The sequence below is a fragment of the Quercus robur genome, chromosome 5, assembly GCF_932294415.1.
Source record: "Quercus robur chromosome 5, dhQueRobu3.1, whole genome shotgun sequence".
Taxonomy (NCBI): Eukaryota; Viridiplantae; Streptophyta; class Magnoliopsida; order Fagales; family Fagaceae; genus Quercus; species Quercus robur.
The window spans coordinates 87,418,667-87,439,642 of NC_065538.1; the positions used below are offsets into that span (position 1 = coordinate 87,418,667).

Consider the following 20,976-nt stretch of genomic DNA (forward strand, 5'->3'; position numbering starts at 1 on the left):
TACATTATATATTCTTCATCTTTTCATCCCAGCCTTACACCTGTTAGCCATCCAAGCATCCACTCGAGCACCTGTCCCATCAGACGCTCTCATCAGACTCTTTGTGAGTTGCAGAGGCCAAGGCGGTACTGTTCAGGGGTCTTTTCCCCATTAATGCGGCCAAGAGGGCGGTTGGGGCGCAATTAATGTGGTGGTAGCCTTCAGTGAGATATTTTAAATTTAATTCGTTTTATATGTTGGGGAAGGTGAGCTGAAGTGGCTGAGCAGAGTTTCTCGTCTGGCTTCATGATGTCCGAGGACGAATTGCTTCTCGGACGGGTTTCCTTGGAGCTGCTGGGGTTGGTAATGCTGCATACGAGGCTCCTCCTCGGACAGTAAGCTCCTCGGATGGGCCTGAGTTCGGAATAGCCCATCATTTCTGGGCCGGCCCCCACAATTATTATTATTATTATATAACTCATACCAATGCATGGATGCATTTAAAATTAAACACAATTTTTATTATAAAAATATAAATAATTAGCCAAATTATTTTATATAAAAAAGTAAACGTAATTAGTCACATATTAAAATTCTTACTTAAATTTAATACTACTTGTGATCATTTTTTTTCTAACTTTTAATAAGATAGAACGAGTAATGATTTTTATTGAGTGTATGCGATTTTTTTTTTAATAATTCATTAATATTAGATTCTTAGTATTTTGCACTTATTAACTCATTTGGCACAAAGATTAAAAAAAAAAATTAAGTAGACACATATAGCACAAACTTAAATTGATAATTATGGTGTGGTTCTCACATAAATTTAGACACATGAAGCAAAATTGAATTCTAACTTCTAATTCTAATTAAACTTTCTCTAAATTTTGCTTATTAATATATATATATATATATATATATATAGATTTACACCAAAAACATATTATTATCTTCTCTTGATAATAAACAACAATTATCATGAAATGGACATTATAAAGTGAAATTCTATTATATTTAAAAAATGAAATGCACATGGAAAATATATATATATATATATATATTTATATATATAATATTTACAAAAAAAAAATTCTTAAAAAATAATTTAAGTGGGGGTGGATCATGCTACAACACCCAAATTCTAAAATTTCAAACTTCTAAATTTTGGTATCAAATAGTAACAAACTATCAAAGTATCATACCAAAGTCCAAAGACATAATCTGATAATCATAAGTAATTTGTATATAAAGAAGAGAAAAAAAAAAAAAAAAAAAAAAAAAAAAGTCAAATTCTGAATCACGCAATTGTCACAGTTTTCTCCAAGTTTTTGTTTGGGGATTTTTTTTTTTTCGAGCCTTATTTAAGATTAAAATCATCATTTTATTCTATGAATTAAAGTTCCCAAAGCCACAAGAGAATCCACGGCCTCTCTTCTAAATAGAGAGAAAATGGCATTGGACACTTTCCCAATACATTAACTGTGTCAAATTTCTACTTACCCAAACATGGTAGCCACAAAAACTTTCTATAAAAAAAAAATAAATAAATAAAAAATAAAAACCCTCACTTCTAAGTTCTAACGTCTCACAAAATAACCCCAAAGGCCAATACCAATTAAAAGCCCAAGTAAGCTCCTAGTCCAAGGCCTAGCTACATACCCAAAGTTCAAACCCATTTAAAAATTAAAATACCCAAACCTAAACTCACATTACATTAAGCCCAATATTAAAAACCCATATTGAAGTCCATAGTAACCACACCAATGCTAACTGTTTATTTTATCTTTTTCTTTCTTTTCTTTTTTTAAGAAAATAATTTTAATGAACACCATCGAAAGGTTTTTGGAGTTTACATAGTTTTAATTTGACAGAATATCTTTCATTTATCTTTATTTCTCAGAACCGTTAATTGGAAAAAAAAAGTATAAAAAATAAAATTGTCAATCATTAATTGATGTAATTTGTCAATCATTAAAGAAAAATAATGTTACCACTTCATCAATTATCATAGCACATGCAAAACTAATTATTTTAGGGTAAACAAGTCTACACTCTACAGCCACTTTGCTGGTTGGGATTAAAATACATATCAAATTATCAACCTCAACAAATATTAATTATTGAAGCACAAACCTAATCACACTGTAAATGTTTTGAAAAACACACCAAATCTTACTCACATACCGACACACCGTACAACCCATACATCACATAGATGATATATCTCCCAAAGAAATTTATTCTGAGTCTGAGGCTTACACAGCAACACCTGGTGTGAAAACAAAATGATTAAGATGGCGATATCAAACTGGACAGAAATTAAAACAAAAATATAAAAAAATAAAAATAAAAACAAAAACGAACTAAAGAAAATGATATGTTTGAGGAAGGATAATACTTTTTTTAAGATATTGGAATGAAAGATAAATTTAGTGTAGAACTTATTTTAAACAAATAAAAAATAGAAAAAAAAAATAACCTTCTTGCTTAATGAATAGTCAATATTGAAAGAATAAAATTCTATAAAATATAAAAGAATGACAATATTTGTTGCGCTAGCACGATCTTTTATTTTATTTTATTTTATTTTTTCTTTTTGAGCAAGCATGATCTTTTGTGAAACAGTAAGTCTTATGACACAAACACTTTCACAAATTTTGCTACAATGGTTAGGAACTTAGGGTGAGCTGTTGTGATTTTTTTTTTTATATAATTTAATAATTTTGGGAGAGGATTTGATTTTGAATCAATAGTTTTCATGTATAGTTTTTCTCATAAGATACTCTTTGGAACATGTATTGAATGCTTTGAGAAGATAATCATTTTTTCTTATAAGTCGTCTTTTATGGTTTTTCAAATAGTAAAAGGCACACAGCTTTCATTAACTATGACTTTTCTTTATCAAATGAAAAAAAGTTGGAGCACATTGTATAATAATTATTTGTAAATTCCCCAAATTATTTCTTTTAGATCGTAAAATTTTCTTCTTATGTTAAAAAAAAAAAAATCATTTATATTTTTTAAAGTAAAAAATTTTATGCTATGGAAGGTTATGGTTTTTTTTTTTGTATTTCCTCATTAAAATTAGGGGGCAATGAGGTTTTCTTTTTCTTTTCTTTTTTTGGGTGGGGGTCTAAAATAAATGATAACATACTAAGAACAACAGAACAACTCATTCTCAAAAAAAAAAAAAAAAAACCTAACTTTAGTGACCAATGACAGCCTTTTTATGTAGAAATTCAATGGTAGCCCTCAAAGATATGAAAACTAGATATGGGCACAAACAATGACAGCCTTTTATATAAAGAAAATATTATTACCAATTAGCTTTGAAGTTGCCTCTGCAATCTGGCCGTATTCACTACTCCATTCACATATAGCTTATCTTTGAAATTGTTCATGAACTTGAAATGAGATCGCCATGACTTGTTTAGTAGTAATGTGCCAAAAACTCCCCAAAAACAGATGAGAAATCCAATGGCTGCACTAACATAAAACCCAAGGGTTATATACCCATCTTCCTCATCTTGCATGCTAGCATCTCCACTGCTTCTAATCACAGTTGGATTTTGAGGTGTTTCTTCACCCAAACAATTCTTTGGAAGTGGGAATCCACAAAGATTTGGGTTCCCTTCATATGCAGAGGCACTAAAGGTACTGAGTTGAGTGCTTGTTGGAATTCTGCCTGACAAATTATTGTTTCTCAAGTTCAAGAAATTCAGACGATCAATAAGAGAAAGGGTTGAAGGAATTTCACCGCACAGCTTGTTGTCAGATAAATCCAAGACTTCTAATGAATGTAACAGACCAATATCTGAAGTGATTTTTCCAGTCAACAAGTTATTTGAGAGATTTAAAGAAATCAATCCATCAAGCATCCCAATTTCTTCTGGAATTACCCCATTTAATTTGTTGCTCGAGAGATCTATGCTCTTAACCAGTACAAGATTATTTTTATACTCGTACTCTCTTCCTTTCCACATCCAAATTGTGTGATCAACATAGCTTAAAGAGAGTACTTCATATGAATGGTTAATGGCTACACTTGGATTCTTTTTATCCATCAAGGAAATAAGATTGTTGAGACATTTTGGTATACTTCCTGTGATTTTGTTCCAAGCAAGGTCCAAAATTTGAAGATGTGTTAGATGACATAGATGTGGAGGCATTCTTCCGTAGAAGTGATTGGATCTAAGGATAAGGTCAACTAAATTTGGATGGCTTCTCCCTAACCACATTGGTATCAATCCTGACAAGCTATTGTTTCGAAGATCAAGAAATATCAACTTTGGGCAATTTTTCAAGGATGAAGGTAGTTCCCCACTAAAATTATTATTGCCTAAATCCAGTGTTTCAATCTCAATTAAAGAGCCCACTGAGCTTGGGATTTTCCCATAAAAATTATTGTTTCCGAGCTTAAGAATTTTAAGTCCTTCAAAATGCATCCAACAATCAGGAAGCTCTCCTGATAATTGGTTATTGGAAAGATCTAGAAATCTTAAACTATTATTATTGGCAACACATAAGGAGAAGGCTAGCTTTGAAAGCATATTTTTGGAAAGATCCAAATGTACACCTCTAAATACGAATGATGGTATTTTGCCTTCAAGTTCATTTGAACTCAAGTCAATGATAGAGCCAAAGGATGACTCCAATGACAAATTTGGAATATGGCCACTAATTTGGTTGTCAGACAAATTCATATAGAATTTTTGATTTGGGAAGATCCAATATGAATTGTAAAGAGTATCCAAAATCGTAGAATTAGAGAGATCAAGCCAATAGTAACTTTTTTGAGTTTGAAGCCATTTTGGTAATCCAAAGCCTAGTTGACAAGACACTAAATATAGCTGCTCTAATTGAAAAGGTGGAACCCAATTAAAGCTGAAGTTGAAAACCAAAGAGTTATTATATATGTGAAACACCTTCAATTTTGTGAGTTTTGAGAAATGAGCTTCAGAAATAACACCTTCAAATGGATTACCACCAATATATAATCTCTCTAGATTGGATTGTTTTCCCAAACTTTCAGGTATTGTGCCACTTAATCGATTGTCCGAAAGAAATAATACCCTCAATGATGAAAATGTTGTGAGATCAGGAAATGATCCCATGATGTGATTGTTATCTAAATACAATTCCTCTATTGAGTTGTTTGCACACCCAGTTAAGTTATGAACAATTCCTAGAAGTTGTACACTAAGATTGTTACTTGATAGAGATAATGTTTTTAAATTACACATTCTGCTGAAGCTTTTTGGTATCCCACCTTCAAACTCATTATCATCGAGAATGAGAACCTCAAGAGAGTTTATTTTGCTGAAAGCATTGGGAATTAAACCTTGAAATTGGTTATCAAAGAGATAGAGTTCGACAACACTGGTATTGGAGTTGAACAACCACTCTAGTACTGAAGAAGACAAAGTGAGATTGTTATAAGAGAGATTGACGACATCAAGAGAAGTAGAAGAATTAACATGGGGAATAGGAAAAATATTCGGAAGATTACAAGAACGCAAGTACAAGGATGTTAAGTGAGGCAACTTATTCACTACTTGGAGCCAATTGTTAACTTTACTCAGATTAACGGAACTCATGCGAAGGAAATTTAAAGAAGAAAGTGGACGGAGCCACTCTAAGTTTTCAAGTTCATTAAAATTATTCCAGGCAAGATCAAGATATTGCAAGCTAGAAAGGTTCCCAAGCTGAAAAGGAATATTTCTTCCGAAATTAGCTTGAGAAAAGTCAAGGTGTCTTAAGTTTGAGAGAGAAGCAATGGATTTTGGGATTTGGGTATGATTAAAATCATTGTAACTCACATCCAAAAAAGTCAAATATTGCAACTCACTCAAGAAAGGACTTAGTTTACCTCTCAAAGGTTCCACATCCGAGATACTGAGATTGAGCTGGGTTACGTGGCCTGTTTGGTTGTTACAGTGGACCCCTCTCCATTTGCAACAATCTTCTCTCCCCACTTTAGTACTCCAGGAAGAAAGATGGCCATAATCATCAATGAGATCTTCTTTAATCTTGATAAGTGCTCGTCTCTCACGCTCTTTGCAGCCGAGGTTGGCATCTCCCACACCCCAATAATTTCCAAGGGCTGGTTTCATGCACAACAAAAAGATAAAAAAAGTGAGGAGAAGTTGGAGGGAACTTCCACCCATGATTAGGATGAACGTAGAAGATCAAGAATGTGATTAAGATAATAAGAGCATCAACACATAAAAGGTGCAATGTTAAGTTTGTTTTAGGAAAAGACATCTTAACACCATATATAAAGCCAAACTAGACTCGTCGACGTAGAATAGGAGGTCAGACAATTTAGCCAGTCTAGTAAGCCATATATGACAATTCTGAAATTTCAATTTTCTATCAATCAATTTACATTTTCTTCAATTAAAGTAGACTATAATATCCATTTAAAAAAAAAAAAAAGGACTAAAAACGTATATAAGGGGACATGGCAAAGTTTTATAAATCCACCTAGCCATATATGGCGAAACTGAAGGCTGGGGTCCGACAATCTATAATCTCTTCAATTAAAGTCATTGCATGCAAACATATATAATCCGTTTGAATACAACTTATTTTTGCTGAAACTGAAAACTAAAAACACTGTAACAAAATAATTTTTAAATGTGTAAATAGTACCGTGAGACCTATTTTTAATATTTTTTTTTAATAAAGTGGTTGTGTGTCTCATGAACAGTGCATGAAGAGTATTGTGAAATTTAGCCAGTCTAGTAAGCCATATATGACAATTCTGAAATTTCAATTTTCTATCAATCACTTTCCATTTTCTTCAATTAAAGTAGACTATAATATCCATTAAAAAAAAAAAAAAAGGACTAAAAACGTATATAAGGGGACATGGCAAAGTTTTACAAATCCACCTAGCCATGGCGAAACTGAAGGCTGGGGTCCGACAATCTATAATCTCTTCAATTAAAGTCATTGCATGCAAACATATATAATCCGTTTGGATACAACTTATTTTTGCTGAAACTGAAAACTAAAAATACTGTAACAAAATAATTTTTAAATGTGTAAATAGTACCGTGAGACCTATTTTTAATATTTTTTTAATAAAGTGGTTGTGTGTCTCATGAACAGTGCATGAAGAGTATTGTGAACAGTGATAAACAGTGATATTTGTCTCAAAAAGTAGAAAATGCGTGAAAAAAAAAAAAAAAAAAAAAAAACTGAAAACTTGAACGTGAATCAAAACACTCACATATTAGGATATAACAATAGTTTTCAGTTTTTTTGAAAATACGTGTGAGTAAAAAAATGTTTGAAAATACGTGTATTGTTTAAAAATTGAAAATTATTGCTCAAAATCAGATACCAAACGGTCCCTAAGTCATTGCAAAATGTTATGAACCGTCTTTATCAACTTTATTAAGTTAGATGTCTAAAAAGATGTATTGTGTTTGGTATATCTTGCTTCACACTCTTTTTTTAAAATTTAAAAAAAAAAAAAAAAAAAAAAAAAAAAAAAAAAAAACCTCTGTTAAGTTGGAATCAAGACTTGACACTATAATGTGTATTCTACTTTAATATGAGTAGAAAGTAAATGAAATGCCGAATTTGTTTTTATTTTTTTCACACTTGATGAAATACGGATTTTTTTTTCACACTTGCAGCAATTTTCTACACTCAACATCCATATTTCCATGCACAAAGAACACATTTTCCCCCCCAATAATTACAGTTAAAACGTTGTAGTATCCCTAAAGTCTTTTTTGTATTAATACCAATAAATTTGGGTAGAAAACACCTTCAAAATTAATAATTACGCACTTAATTTCATTGAAGGGTCATGTTAACGGATACTCTTAGGACAATTGTTAATAAACCATAATAGAAAAATTTTAACATCACTTTCATGGAAAATATAATTAAAAAAAAAAAAAAAAAAAAAAAAAAACTGTCAACAATATTTATTATTTTATCACTCTCTCAATAAAATATTTTTAAAAATAGCTCTTAAACTAATGCCATAAGAGTAATGATTAATATTTCCCTTCTTAACAATCGGATAAAAAGTACATTGTTTAAGTTTCTCTTAGAAAAAGACATCTTAACACCATATATTAAAAGCCGAACTATACTCATCAATGTAGTAATTAAAGAAAATTTAGCAAGCCTAGTAGTAAGCCATATTTGTCTATGCTGGCAATTCATTCTTTTCATGATTCCATCAATCAATTTACGTTGTCTTAAAATCAAAGTAGACAATACAAATCCAACGTAAATAGGGGGACACGGCAAATTTATAATAATCCAGCTAGACATATATAGCTAAACTGAAAGTCCATTTCTCCATCTGACAATTTATAATGTTTTAAAGTCATATATTGCCGAGAGTAAAGAATCAATCATCACAACGATATATATCTATTTTATCTGAAGCTTTAAAATCTATATATTGGATTGTTTCTAAGAAAATCATCGATCATCTCGTGTTACAATCAACGTAAATAAGGGAACGTAGACTTCAAAGTCATCCGAGAACCGAGATTATAATTCATGTCACTATGACTTTATAAATTGTGTTAAAACCAAATTAAATAGCCAAGGCACAAAGGATCAACTGTCTTAGGTTCAATTACTCATTATATAGCAAAAGGGAAGAGGTGAAAAATACGACATACGTCTTTACTGTCTTTGGTTCAATTTAAAAAAAAAAAAAGAAAAAAAAAATTTGAATCATTTCGGTAAATATTTTAATTGCAGAATTACTAATGATTTCAAATCCTTTTTACCACCACACCAACAGACTCCAACTCAACACCCCTTTTACACCGCCAAAAAGTAAAACCCATAATCCATTGAAAATGTTATAATTCTCCTGAACATGAGATAAAGAGACTGCTTTTTTGTTATAATTCTGCTCGATTCCCTCTTCCATTCGATGTAGATAAATAAGACTGAAATAATCTTATTCTAAAACTAAAAGACAGTACAAACTACTATGAGTTACATTTAAATTCAAATGGAAAGATAATACAATTTGATCTTATATTCCTAATCTCTAATTATACTTATATTTTTCCTCATTTGCTGTTGCGTCTAGATTCAACTCCTTATCTCCTTCCTTATGGCTCAGCATGATATCTCTTGTGATGTCTGAATTTCATACCTAACAGAAAATTTGTTACCAAGATTGTTGAAAATTTGTCAATAATATCATATACTGGAATCAAAAACAAAATAGTAATTTTGCCTTCGACTTTATTTATCCCCTAAAAAAATTCTTGACATCCCCCATGGCAATAATAACCTAATAAACAAGTTCATATTGGATCAAAATTTAGGATGCATGCAACATAACTAAGGTATACTTGAGCAATTACCTAAGTTAGATACTTAAAGATGTAACGCATCTTGATAGAATGATAAGGAGAATTTTTTGTACTTGATAACTATAAACTATTTTAAATATAGTGTAATTTATTGGGATCAACCATAGTTGTTTCTCAAAAAAAATTATTGATATGGGTTTCATGACATGATTAAGCTAGTTGAAATCTTTGATAGATGTCCTCTGCTAGAAAATACTAAAGTTGCTATCAATCTTATTATAAAAGGTTTATAAATCAACATGATAATAAATATGATTTGTATCACATATTCACATTAATAATATTATTTAAAAATTTGCTATTTACTTTTTTTTTTATTTAAAAGTTGACACATAAATTTATAAAGTTTAATATACTAAAATTTGTAGTATCTTGAACTTATTCTTATATTAATACCAACAATTAGGGTATAATTAAAACACATTTAAAGTTAACAATTACACATATTCGTTGAACCTATAGAAGGAATAATTAGTAAAACTCATTGGAATAAAATGTACATTGTAAAAGAATTTCTACAGAATTTTAAACAGGTCCAAGCCCGCGAAAATGTTTAAAGTTTCAGTCCAACACTCCTATGTATAAAAGGAAAATCCTAACTACGTTTTGAAGACTCTTATAAGACTTATGAGTTAGTGAGTTATTCCTATGAGATCTGAAAGGTTCTGTACCTTCTAACTCTACAGGCATCTACTGGAATAAGATCTTCAATCAAGTGTTGGTGGAATAGTTGTTACAAAGATCAACAAGTCGTGATCTGAAGCCTTTGAGTGGGATCTCAAAGTCACAAGCGTGGGTGCTTGTGTGGTGCAAATCCAAGAGAAAAGAAATTTGTAGATTCAAAGTTTGCACGTGGTCGTATTTGTAAGTTACTATTGGAGATAGCAATAGATTTAAGGTTAAATCTAATTGTAAAAACTCTCCAGATTTTTATCTTGTAACTGTTGGTTTCATTGGTTTTCCTAAATCATCATATCGTTGTGTTCTTTATTTTCTGCTGCTGTACATGATATGGTATGTCCTTATTTAATCTAAATCTCATAATTAACCTAAGTAATCACTTAGGTAATATATTAATTAAACAATCTGCTTTAAAGAATTTAAGCAAACAAACAACCATACATAAAGGCAAACTAGACCTATCAACGTAGAATAGGGGTTAAGAAAATTTAGTAAGTCTAGTTAGCCATATACGACAATGCTGAATTTTCAGTTTTCCATCAATCAATTTATGTTGTCTTCAATTAAAGTAGACTATTCTTCAATTAAGGTAGGCTATAAAAACGTATATAAGGGGACGTGGCAAAGTTTTACAAATTCACCTAGACATATATGGGGAAACTGAAAGCTCATATGGGATCCGACAAGTTTCTCAAAAAAATATGGGATCCAACAATTTATAATGTCTTCAATTAAAGTCATTGCATGCAAATGTCTAGTAGGATCCAAAACATTAAGTCAGTGCAAAAAGTTCAAAATGTCTTTATCAACTTTATTGATGTGGCCTATTGTTATTAGCTAGTTCCGAATAAAAATGATGTAAAAATGATGTGGCCTATTGTCACTCTCCTCCCTCGTTCCACACGCCTCACATATTGGTTGTTGATTACTTTCCAACGTAGAATAGGGGTTAAGAAAATTTAGCAAGTCTAGTTAGCCATATACGACAATGCTGAATTTTCAGTTTTCCATCAATCAATTTTTGTTGTCTTCAATTAAAGTAGACTATTCTTCAATTAAGGTAGGCTATAAAAACGTATATAAGGGGACGTGGCAAAGTTTTACAAATTCACCTAGACATATATGGGGAAACTGAAAGCTCATATGGGATCCGACAAGTTTCTCAAAAAAATATGGGATCCAACAATTTATAATGTCTTCAATTAAAGTCATTGCATGCAAACGTCTAGTAGGATCCAAAACATTAAGTCAGTGCAAAAAGTTCAAAATGTCTTTATCAACTTTATTGATGTGGCCTATTGTTACTAGCTAGTTCCGAATAAAAATGATGTAAAAATGATGTGGCCTATTGTCACTCTCCTCCCTCGTTCCACACGCCTCACATATTGGTTGTTGATTACTTTCCAATGACATAGATTTGCCAGTAAAGCAAGATTGAATGCTCAAATATCTCGGAAACCCAAACCCCCATCCTCCTTAAATATTTCATTTAAATATTAAATATAAATAAAAGTAATGTTATTTTATCATGACAAGTTAGTGAAAGAAATTTATGAGAACCATTATGTAACTATTTTATCGCCAAAAAATCATGTGATAGAGAGAAGTTAAAGTTAAATATTTTGCAACTATAATAAATTAATATAAATATTAGTTAACTATAGTAAGTTGCTAAAAATAAAATACAACATTTTATTAAGATTATCTCTCTACCTTTAATTAAAAAACTTAAATTTTTTCCTTTTTTTTTTAATTATTTTAATGAGTTGTTTATATTATTTTAAATGAAGTGATAAAAAAATAGAACATTTGATGTTGTGTGTATTGTAATTTATAAATTGAGATGGTAAATAGAAAAAATTAGTTTTTTGAGGTGCTAAAATCTAAATTTTTTAGCACCACTACTCTAAATGCTTTAACTTCAAAAAAAGAAAAAAATCCTAACCAGCCTAGTATTAAGAAAAAACATTTTTTTGTTTCCCTTTTTTTTTTTTTTTTTTTTTTTTTTTTTTTTTTTTTTTTTTTGTCTTCGTTAGTAGATAAATGCATCTTAATTTATTAAGAAACAACGATTTTGTGCATTTATAATTTGTTAATACTATATGGATGCCTAGCTTGAAATCCTTGGTCCATTCCTGACAAAATTTGCCAAAATTTTCACACCCAAGCAATGTGATAAATAAATAAAAATAATGTTAGTTGTGAATTTAGATAAAAACAAATAAAAATTTGTCAACTCAATTGCTGTTAAAAACTTGTGAAATATTTTGTATGTGGCATTACTCACGTGAGAAAGGTGACTTGAAAACAATATATTGTCCTTAAAGTTGTGATTGTGTCAAATAGTTTTGTTCTCTTTACTAGAAATGACATTACCCTTTTTCCAACGGGTAATTGCATAATTAGATTATATAATCATATATAAATAGTTTTGTGCTCTTTACTAAAATCATTAGGTGATTGCATAATTTCCATATAGTTTTGATTGGTTTAATATTTGTGAAATGTATCAATTGGAAGCAGGATTATTAAAATTTGGGTAACCACCACGCATTCTTGGTGCGATGGTCACTTTACAAATATAAGTACTTGTGGGGTGTGGGAGATAAGGGCCGAGGTCACTTTACACACATATACACATAGATTATGTTATAATAGAATTCTATCTTGTATAACAAATAAAAAATAAAAAATAAAAAAATTGGGTAAAATCCATTCACACTCCCCGAGGTTTGAGCTAATGCTAACTAGATCTAAAACTTTTCAAAACTAATCAATTTAGTCCCTAAAACCAAATTATTCCCTAAAACAGTTGAGTAAAAAATAACTAACTATTTATGGACTAAGTTGGCTTTAGGGATCAAATTGACTAGTTTTGAAAAGTTTTGGACCTAGTTGCATTAACCCAAACCCCATAATATATCAGTAAAATTTACCCTAAAATTTTTTTATTAAGTTGTGACTAAAACATATTGAAACATAAAAAATTATTTGTAAAATTATAAGGCCTTTCACCTTTTTATGCTATGTGAGAGCTATGAAATTATAAATTACTAATCAGTTATTTAGTTAAGTGATGTTGGGTGAAGTGGGTTAGTTGATGTTGGGTAAAGACAAATGCAGTGGCGGCTTTAGGAATTTTGTGTAAGGGGGTCATTGAAAAATTTTAATAAAAAAGAACTTAAATATATCGAATTATCGACAAAATAAAATTAATACATGAAATTTTACAATTTTCTTCTAAAAGTTTTCAAATTTTAAATTGTTATATGATAGTTCATTATGAGTATCTATACCCAATATGGGTAGCTATGACTATGAGGCTATGATTATTTTATTTTGTTAATTCTAACATTTTTATTTTTATGCAGTTGTCATTATCTATTTGTTATTGTTTTTATAAAATATTTTAAACTAAATGACTAAACTAAACTTATTAGCTTCGTATTAATTATTGAGGCACACAACCACACTTATTCATATATAAACTTATACATTTTGCGTCTACTTAACCAATCAAATGCTTGGACAATTACTAACTTTATAATTTTTTTCTTAAATTTTACTAAATTTATAAAAAAAAAAGTTATTATAACATGATAACAATACACACACATATAACAAACCAGCTCTATTTCCTAATTATTAAATTATATAAATTTATATTGTACACACGAATGTCCACACACATCATAATTCACACAAATAGAATTATAACAAAAAGTAATAAGCACTATCAATATTAAATACACTCACACACATGATATAAATTTATAAAAAAGAGAGATACTTACAATTCACAAACACTGATTCTTTACTCTTAGAGTTAGAAATACTTGTAATAAGGGTGTGCAAAATTTAAGTCAGGATATGCAAAAATATTTTTAAAAATAAATTAAAGTATTAAACTAATAAAAAAATAAATATTTTATATATATAATTTTTTTTTTGGAAGTCAGAAGGTTCATTTGAACCCCTGAATATAGAATAGTGCTGCCCCTGGACAAATGTCAATTTTTGAGGGTACCACCTAACTTTGGGTTGCATCAAAAATTTTTCCCAAAAAAAAATGATTAATCCATGTGAAATTGACAATATAGTCGTAAAAGGACCGTATGTGAAGTGAATTCTAGACAGAAGTAATTTAACATAAATGATAGGTTTGGAGTCCAGTCCGTCAATTTTTGGCATTTGGGTCCCTAAAACCCAAGCTCTTCAAGACTAGCTGAATTGGGACCTATTTGTGCCGCATATACTTGATAGGAATGCATGCTATTGTCCAAAGTACTCCAAACTATACCAAGAATCAAGCTGCGTCAAAAATACCCCATCTTTCCTTGCCAATCTCTCTGCAGCGATGTTAGTCTCTCTGCGCATGTGAAGCCGACGCATATGCGGAGCTAGGGGGTGCTAAGGGGGCCATGGACCTCTAGCTTTTGAAATTTTCCATTAATTTCTTTTACATTTGGTAATAGATGTAAAAATTACATAAAAATGCATTCACCGCCCCCCTGAAAAAATTTCTTAGCTCTGCCATTAAGTTGACACACCATCCATTACCTATCCAAGAGCTCCCTGCAATCATACACAAATGTAGAAAGACCCATATAGCGGTCTTCCCTATTAGCAAGTAATTTTATTGCTTTAGCTGTATCTAATTCCAAAATTATGTTTCCGTAGCCCAAATTCCATACTATCACTGCACCTTTTGGCGGGTTGGTACCTTCCTAGGCACTAAGTCCCAGTGGTTCGGGGGTTCTTGGATTCATGCTGCCGGCTCAGTATATTAGTAAATAGTATTTTTAACCATTTCAAAAAAGAAAAAAAAAACCCATAGTAAGTTTATTCCATGTTGTATAACCCAAAATTTCAGCTGCATTAATGGTTTGTGGTGTCTATACGCATCAAGAATCCTGTAATCCAATTCCCATTTTGATCCCGAACAACTCCCCCTGCCCCTGTTTGTCCTGGATTACCTTTCCCACTCCCATCTGTATTGAGTATCACAAAGTTTTCAGGAGGTGGAAGCCAAGCAACATAGATGCCACAAAGTCTTATAAGAAGAAAAATACATCGGCTTGATGGACAGTTTTATGAAAACAATCTAAGGGTGATGATTTCTTGCTAAATTTGTCTGATGCCATCTCAGACAAATTTGTTCTTGAACTCCTCTGTTTATAAATAAACTGCAAGTTGGTAAATGATCATTGAAGCTTTTCCGGATAAATTATTTTAAATTATTGGGAGTTGTAATTTTCCATAACCACGACCATCTAGTTGTTGATGTGTTTCTATGGGACAACTGATACAGGAACTTCCTCACTGATTTCACTGAGCATGTTCCATCTATCACCATCTATCCCAAAAAGTATGTATTTTTTTTTTTTTTTTTAATTTCCTCGTACATGTATGAATGTAGGTACTTAAACTAAAATTGTTGACTTTTTGTGCTTTCTCAATTATAAAAAAATTCATGTTCTATGAATGAGTAAAAGCATAATTAAATTAAAATTTAGTCTCTGATCGTTTTCGTCATCTACATGACTACTGTTTAACTGTTGCTTTTTACTAGTGTATCAATTTATTTACTAACTTACAAAACGTGTACATCGTCTGCCAAAACAGCAGAAAAACAAGAAAACAAATCCTCAAAACCATATAACAACATTACAATAGACCCTAGCAAGAGACGCCAATAAAACAGACATTCTATTCCCACTTGTAGGAACGAAACCAAACTGCCCAGGTACAACAATTTGTCAACAACTGGAGTTCATCTATCAAATGACCAAATGAGGCTGTTGGGAGACATCCTCATTGCATAGTTCAGATAAAGTGTGCATTACCACACTCAGAAATGCATTCATAGATATCAATTTCCTGAAAGAAAATTGTAGCTTCAATAACACCCAGGATGTAATTAAAAAACTCCATTTTCGACCATGAATCAATGGAATTCTCGAAGACTTGCTAACAATAAACCCTGCCCCCTGTGTCTCTAATAATGATTCCAAGCCCTGCACAGTAAGAGTCCGGAAGGAAATGAATAGATCAAATTAAGCTTTGTGGTTATTAAGAGTGTTGAAAATTGGTAATAATAACCAGCACAAGTTCATACTGGAACCAAAATTTGTGATGCATGCAACATAATTGAGTAATTACCTAAGTAAGACATTTAAGACGTAACACATCTTGAAAGAATACTATGGAGACTTCTCGAATTTGTAAACTAGAAAGTATATTTAACATGTTGTAAACTTGATGATTAAAAAAAAAAAATGTTGTAAGCTTGTAATTCATTGGGATCAGTCATGGTTGTGTAAAAGGATAGGTACATAACCGAAGGGAAGTAGAGGGTCTATGTTGTAAAGTATAGTTCACTGAGAATTTTGAATAAATGAAGAACAGAGACTGAGACATGTTCATAAATTTGGGAGTAATAATGATGATAATAATACTACTTTAGACTTTAATTATCAAGAAAAAAACAATAATGAAGGAAGAGAGAAAAAAAAAAAAAGAAAAAAAGGAAAAAACTTAGAATGACATTGATGATAATGACAATGAGAATAAAAGTACGGAAACAATTATTACCAATTATGTTTGATGCTGCCTCCGTAATCTAGCCATATTCACTACTACGGTCACATCCTGCTTATCTTTGACATTGTTCAAGAAATTGAAATGGGAGAATTGCCATGACCTGTTTAGTAGTAATGTGCCAAAAACTCCCAAAAAACCGATGACAAATCCAAGGGCCACACTAACATAAAATCCTGGGGTTATAAACCCATCTTCTGTCTCTTGAATGCCAGCATGGTCACCACCTCTATTCACAGCTGGATTTTGATTTGTTTCTCCTGGACATTTCTTTGGAAGTGGAAATCCACAAAGATTTGGGTTATCTTCATATGCAGTGGCATTAAAGGTATTGAGTTGAGGGCCTGTTGGAATTATGCCTGAAAGGTTATTGTTTGACAAGTCCAAGAAATTTAGAGAATTAATAAGAGCGATGCTTGAAGGAATTCCACCCGATAATTGATTCTCAGATAGATCCAAGACTTCTAATGACCGTAACGCACCAATCTCTGTAGTGATTCTTCTAGTTAAAAGGTTTCTTGAGAGATTCAAAGAAATCAATCCAACAAGTTCCGTAATTTCCCTTGGAATTGGCCCAGTAATTTTATTACTAGAGAGATCTATGCTCTTTATTTGTCCAAGATTACTAGAGAGATCTCTTCCTTTCCACAACCAAAATGCAAGGTCATCACAGTGGAAAAAGTCCAGAGGACCTTTATAAAGATGACCAGTGGTTGAAATTGGACTAGTCAAAGCAGTAAGACTGTTGATGCATTTTGGTATACTTCCTGAGATATGGTTTAAAGCAAGGTCCAAAAGTTGAAGATGTTTCAAATCACATAGATGTGAAGGAAAGCTTCCAAAGAAGTGATTCGATCGAAGGAAAAGCACAACTAAATCAGGATGACTGCTCCCTAACCACATCGGTATTTGTCCCGACAATTTGTTATCTCGAAGATTAACAAATTTCAACTTTGTACAATTCTTCAATGAGGAAGGAAGTTCTCCAGTGAAACTATTGTTGCCTAAATCTAGTATTTCAATCCCAAGTAAGGAACCTATTGAGTTTGGGATTTTCCCATGAAAACGATTGTTTGCCACATTAAGAATTTTAAGTCCTTCAAAATGCATCCAGCAGTTAGGAAGCTCTCCCAATAATTGATTGTTGGAGAGGTCTAGAATGCTCAAATTCCTATTATTGGTTGTACATAAGAATAAGGCTGGCTCCGAAAACAAATTATTAGAAATATCCAAATGAGTAACTTTAAATAAAAATGATGGTATTTCACCTTCCAGTTTATTGGAACTCAAGTCTATTGTGGGGGGAGAGGAGAACTCCAATGACAAATTTGGTATGTGACCACTGATTTGGTTGTGAGACATATTCATATAAACTAATCGAGGAGAGAAGATCCAATATGAATTAAAAAGGGAATCTGAAATTCCAGAATTAGAAATATCAAGCCAAATGCAATTTTTTTGAGTTTGAAGCCATTTTGGGAATTGAGGGCCTAGTTGGCAAGACCATAAAGCTATTTTTTCTAATTGGAAAGGTGGAACCCAATCAGAGCTGAAGTTGAAAACCAATGAGGTATTAGATAAGTCCAAATACTTCAATTTTGTAAGCTCTGAGAAGTGGGCTTCAGAAATAAAACCTTCAAATGAATTATGACCAAGATACAATCTCTCTAGCCTGGATTGTTTTCCCAAATTGTCAAGTATTGTCCCATTCAAATGATTGTGATGAAGCCCTAATTCTCTCAATGATGGAAATGTTGCGAGGTCAGGTAACGATCCCATGATTTGATTCCAATCTAAATTCAAAACCTCTATTGATTGGCTAGCACAACCAGTCAAGTTATGAAAAAATTCAAGAAGTTGTCCGTTAAGATTGTTCACTGGCAGAGACAATGTATTTAAATTACACAGACCACTAAAGGTTTTTGGTATCCCTCCTTCAAGCTCATTATAATCAAGAAAGAGATGTGTCAAAGACTTCATTTTGCTAAAACCATCTGGAATTAAACCATGAAATTGATTAAATCGTAAATCAAGTTTAACAACACTGGTGTTGAAGTTGAACAACCACTGTAGTACAGAAGAAGAAGATGTGAGACTGTTATCAGAGAGATCGAGGGAATGAAGAGAAGTAGAAGAATTAACAAGCCAAACAGAGAAAATACTTGGAAGATTACATGATTCCAAGTGCAAGGATGTCAAGTAAGGTAGCTTATTCACTACTTGGAGCCAATTATTAACTTTGCTCAAGTTAACAGAACTCATGTCAAGGTATCTTAAAGAATAAAGTTGAGGGAGCCACTCTAAGTTTTCAGGATTATTAAAATTATTCCAGCTAAGATCAAGATACTGCAGGCTCGAAAGGTTCCCAAGATGAAAAGGAATGTTTGTTCCGAAATTTGCAAATTTAAGGTCAAGGTGTATTAGGTTGGAGAGAGAACCAATGGAGTTTGGGATTTGACTTTGATTAAAATCATTGTTTTGTACGTCCAAATGATTCAAATATTGTAAGTCAATCAAAAAAGGACTAAGTTTACCTCTCAGAGGTTCCAAGTTGGAGAAATTAAGATTGAGCATGATTATGTGGCCTGTTTGGTTGCTACAGCGGACCCCTCCCCATTTGCAACAATCTTTTGACCCTTCTTCAGCACTCCAAGAATAAAGATGACCATAGTCATCAATAAGGTCCTCCTTAATCTTAAGAAGTGCCTGTCTCTCCTGCTCTATGCAGCTGAGGGTTGGCTTCGTGCACAACAAAAAAAGAACAAAAGTGAGGAGAATTTGGAGGGAATTTCCACCCATGCTTTGGAAGAACATAGAAGATCAGGAATATGATTAAGAAAAGAGCTTTGCAATGTTACGAGTATGATTTCATTTGCCTAGAAAGCCTTAATTATTTATACATGCGTTAAGTAGAAACTATTAGCACTTAATAGTAAAAAGAAAAAAAAAAAAAGACAAAAGATTAGACACCATAGGTCGTTCGAGACAAAACTTAGGTTGGTTCGATATTGATTTCCACAATCAAACCTGGCCCTAAGTAGACGCAAAACAACAGTTGACGTGTTGCCTGGAGCAAAAAAAAGGCCCCAACATACGGTCAGTGTTTTACTTCTTCAAAAAGAGACCACCTGACCTTGTAAAAAATAAAACACTTTATTAATTTACATGGAGTGAGCGTTTGTAAAGCCAATTTTTTTACTATTTATGAGTTCATTCCATTTTTTTGGTACACTATTTCAACTACTTTTTCTTCTTTATATACGGTATTTCTAGCAATTTTTTTTTTTTTTAGTTTCAGCTACATGAACTATTTCAAATAAACACATAATAATTTTATATTTTATATTTGTCTACCCTTAAACAAATTTATTGACCACCCTCAATTTTTTTTTTATACCCAATAAAACTAAACTTTGGTTCATAACTTGGTTCACTTAACAATTATCATGGTCTTTCGAGAAAAAAAAAACCCAAAAAATATTTATAATAATACCAAGCCCAATAAAAATCTCAGGAGCAGTCCTCACTCACTACTCAGACAGATTTTTAAATTAATAACAATAAAAATAATTTTAATTTCTATAAACTAAATACCCAATCAAATTTTAAACAAAAAAAAAAAAAAATTGCTATACTAAAAGGTATATAAGAACCTCAGCAGTCAGGACCCTGTCCCAGAGCATATCGGCGAGATTGCCTTGGCCCAGAACAGCCGCCGCTAATTTGGTAACCCAGCCTTCATCGCCTCGCCTGGCCAGTGGCCTCAAACACAAGCCCTCAACGTATCTCAGTTCTCTCTTTTTTCTCGATCTCCTTTCCGCTCTCTCTCTCTCTCTCTCGCTCTCTCTCTCTCTCTCTCTCTCTCTCTCTATGGAATTGAAAAATCTGATTCATCATTGATCATCTGATGTTCTGAACTAAATGCTGAATGGCACAACAGTAACTAATATTGAATAGCTTTGTCTTTATTGGTTTGTCCTTATGTCCTTTTAAGCTCCAAAAATGTCCTGCATTAGGAAATGTTTTTTTTTTTTTTTTTTTTTTTGAGAATCTCATTAGGAAATGTTAAAGTAAGTATTACAAATTTTTTTATATCGTAAGTATTGCAAATTTTTTTATAATACTACTATAGTATAATTCTATCTTTAGAATTGTACTATAGTAATATTGTAAAAATAATAATAATATTTTAAGTTGCTTTTTTCCCCTAAATTTCTCTCTCCTCCTTCATTATTTTTGTTCTCTTCTCTCTCTTCCTCATCTGCTCTCTCCTCTCTTCAGACCCAAACATCATCCTCCTCCCAACATCAACATCACACATCATAGTGGAGGAAACGTTGAT

The 20,976-nt window shown here is 31.8% G+C and overlaps 2 protein-coding genes across 2 annotated transcripts; both read right to left on the minus strand.

The window, feature by feature from the left end:
- Positions 1–1,997: 1,997 nt before the first annotated feature.
- On the minus strand, positions 1,998–6,214 carry LOC126727605 (receptor-like protein EIX1). The gene is made up of 2 exons (XM_050433416.1): positions 3,303–6,214; positions 1,998–2,251 (listed from the first exon to the last, which is right to left on the minus strand). Exon 1 carries the CDS (start codon positions 6,147–6,149, stop codon positions 3,306–3,308), a length of 2,844 nt encoding a protein of 947 aa, XP_050289373.1. The 5' UTR covers positions 6,150–6,214; the 3' UTR covers positions 1,998–2,251; positions 3,303–3,305.
- A 10,417-nt stretch (positions 6,215–16,631) lies between these two features.
- LOC126728908 (receptor-like protein EIX1) lies at positions 16,632–19,433 on the minus strand. The gene has a single exon (XM_050434660.1). The coding sequence runs from the start codon at positions 19,431–19,433 to the stop codon at positions 16,632–16,634; it is 2,802 nt and encodes a 933-aa protein (XP_050290617.1).
- Positions 19,434–20,976: the final 1,543 nt, after the last annotated feature.

Excerpts from the sequence above, each read along its gene's own strand:
- LOC126728908 (XM_050434660.1), bottom strand. The coding sequence starts at position 19,433 with ATGGGTGGAAATTCCCTCCAAATTCTCCTCACTTTTGTTCTTTTTTTG.
- LOC126727605 (XM_050433416.1), bottom strand. The coding sequence starts at position 6,149 with ATGGGTGGAAGTTCCCTCCAACTTCTCCTCACTTTTTTTATCTTTTTG.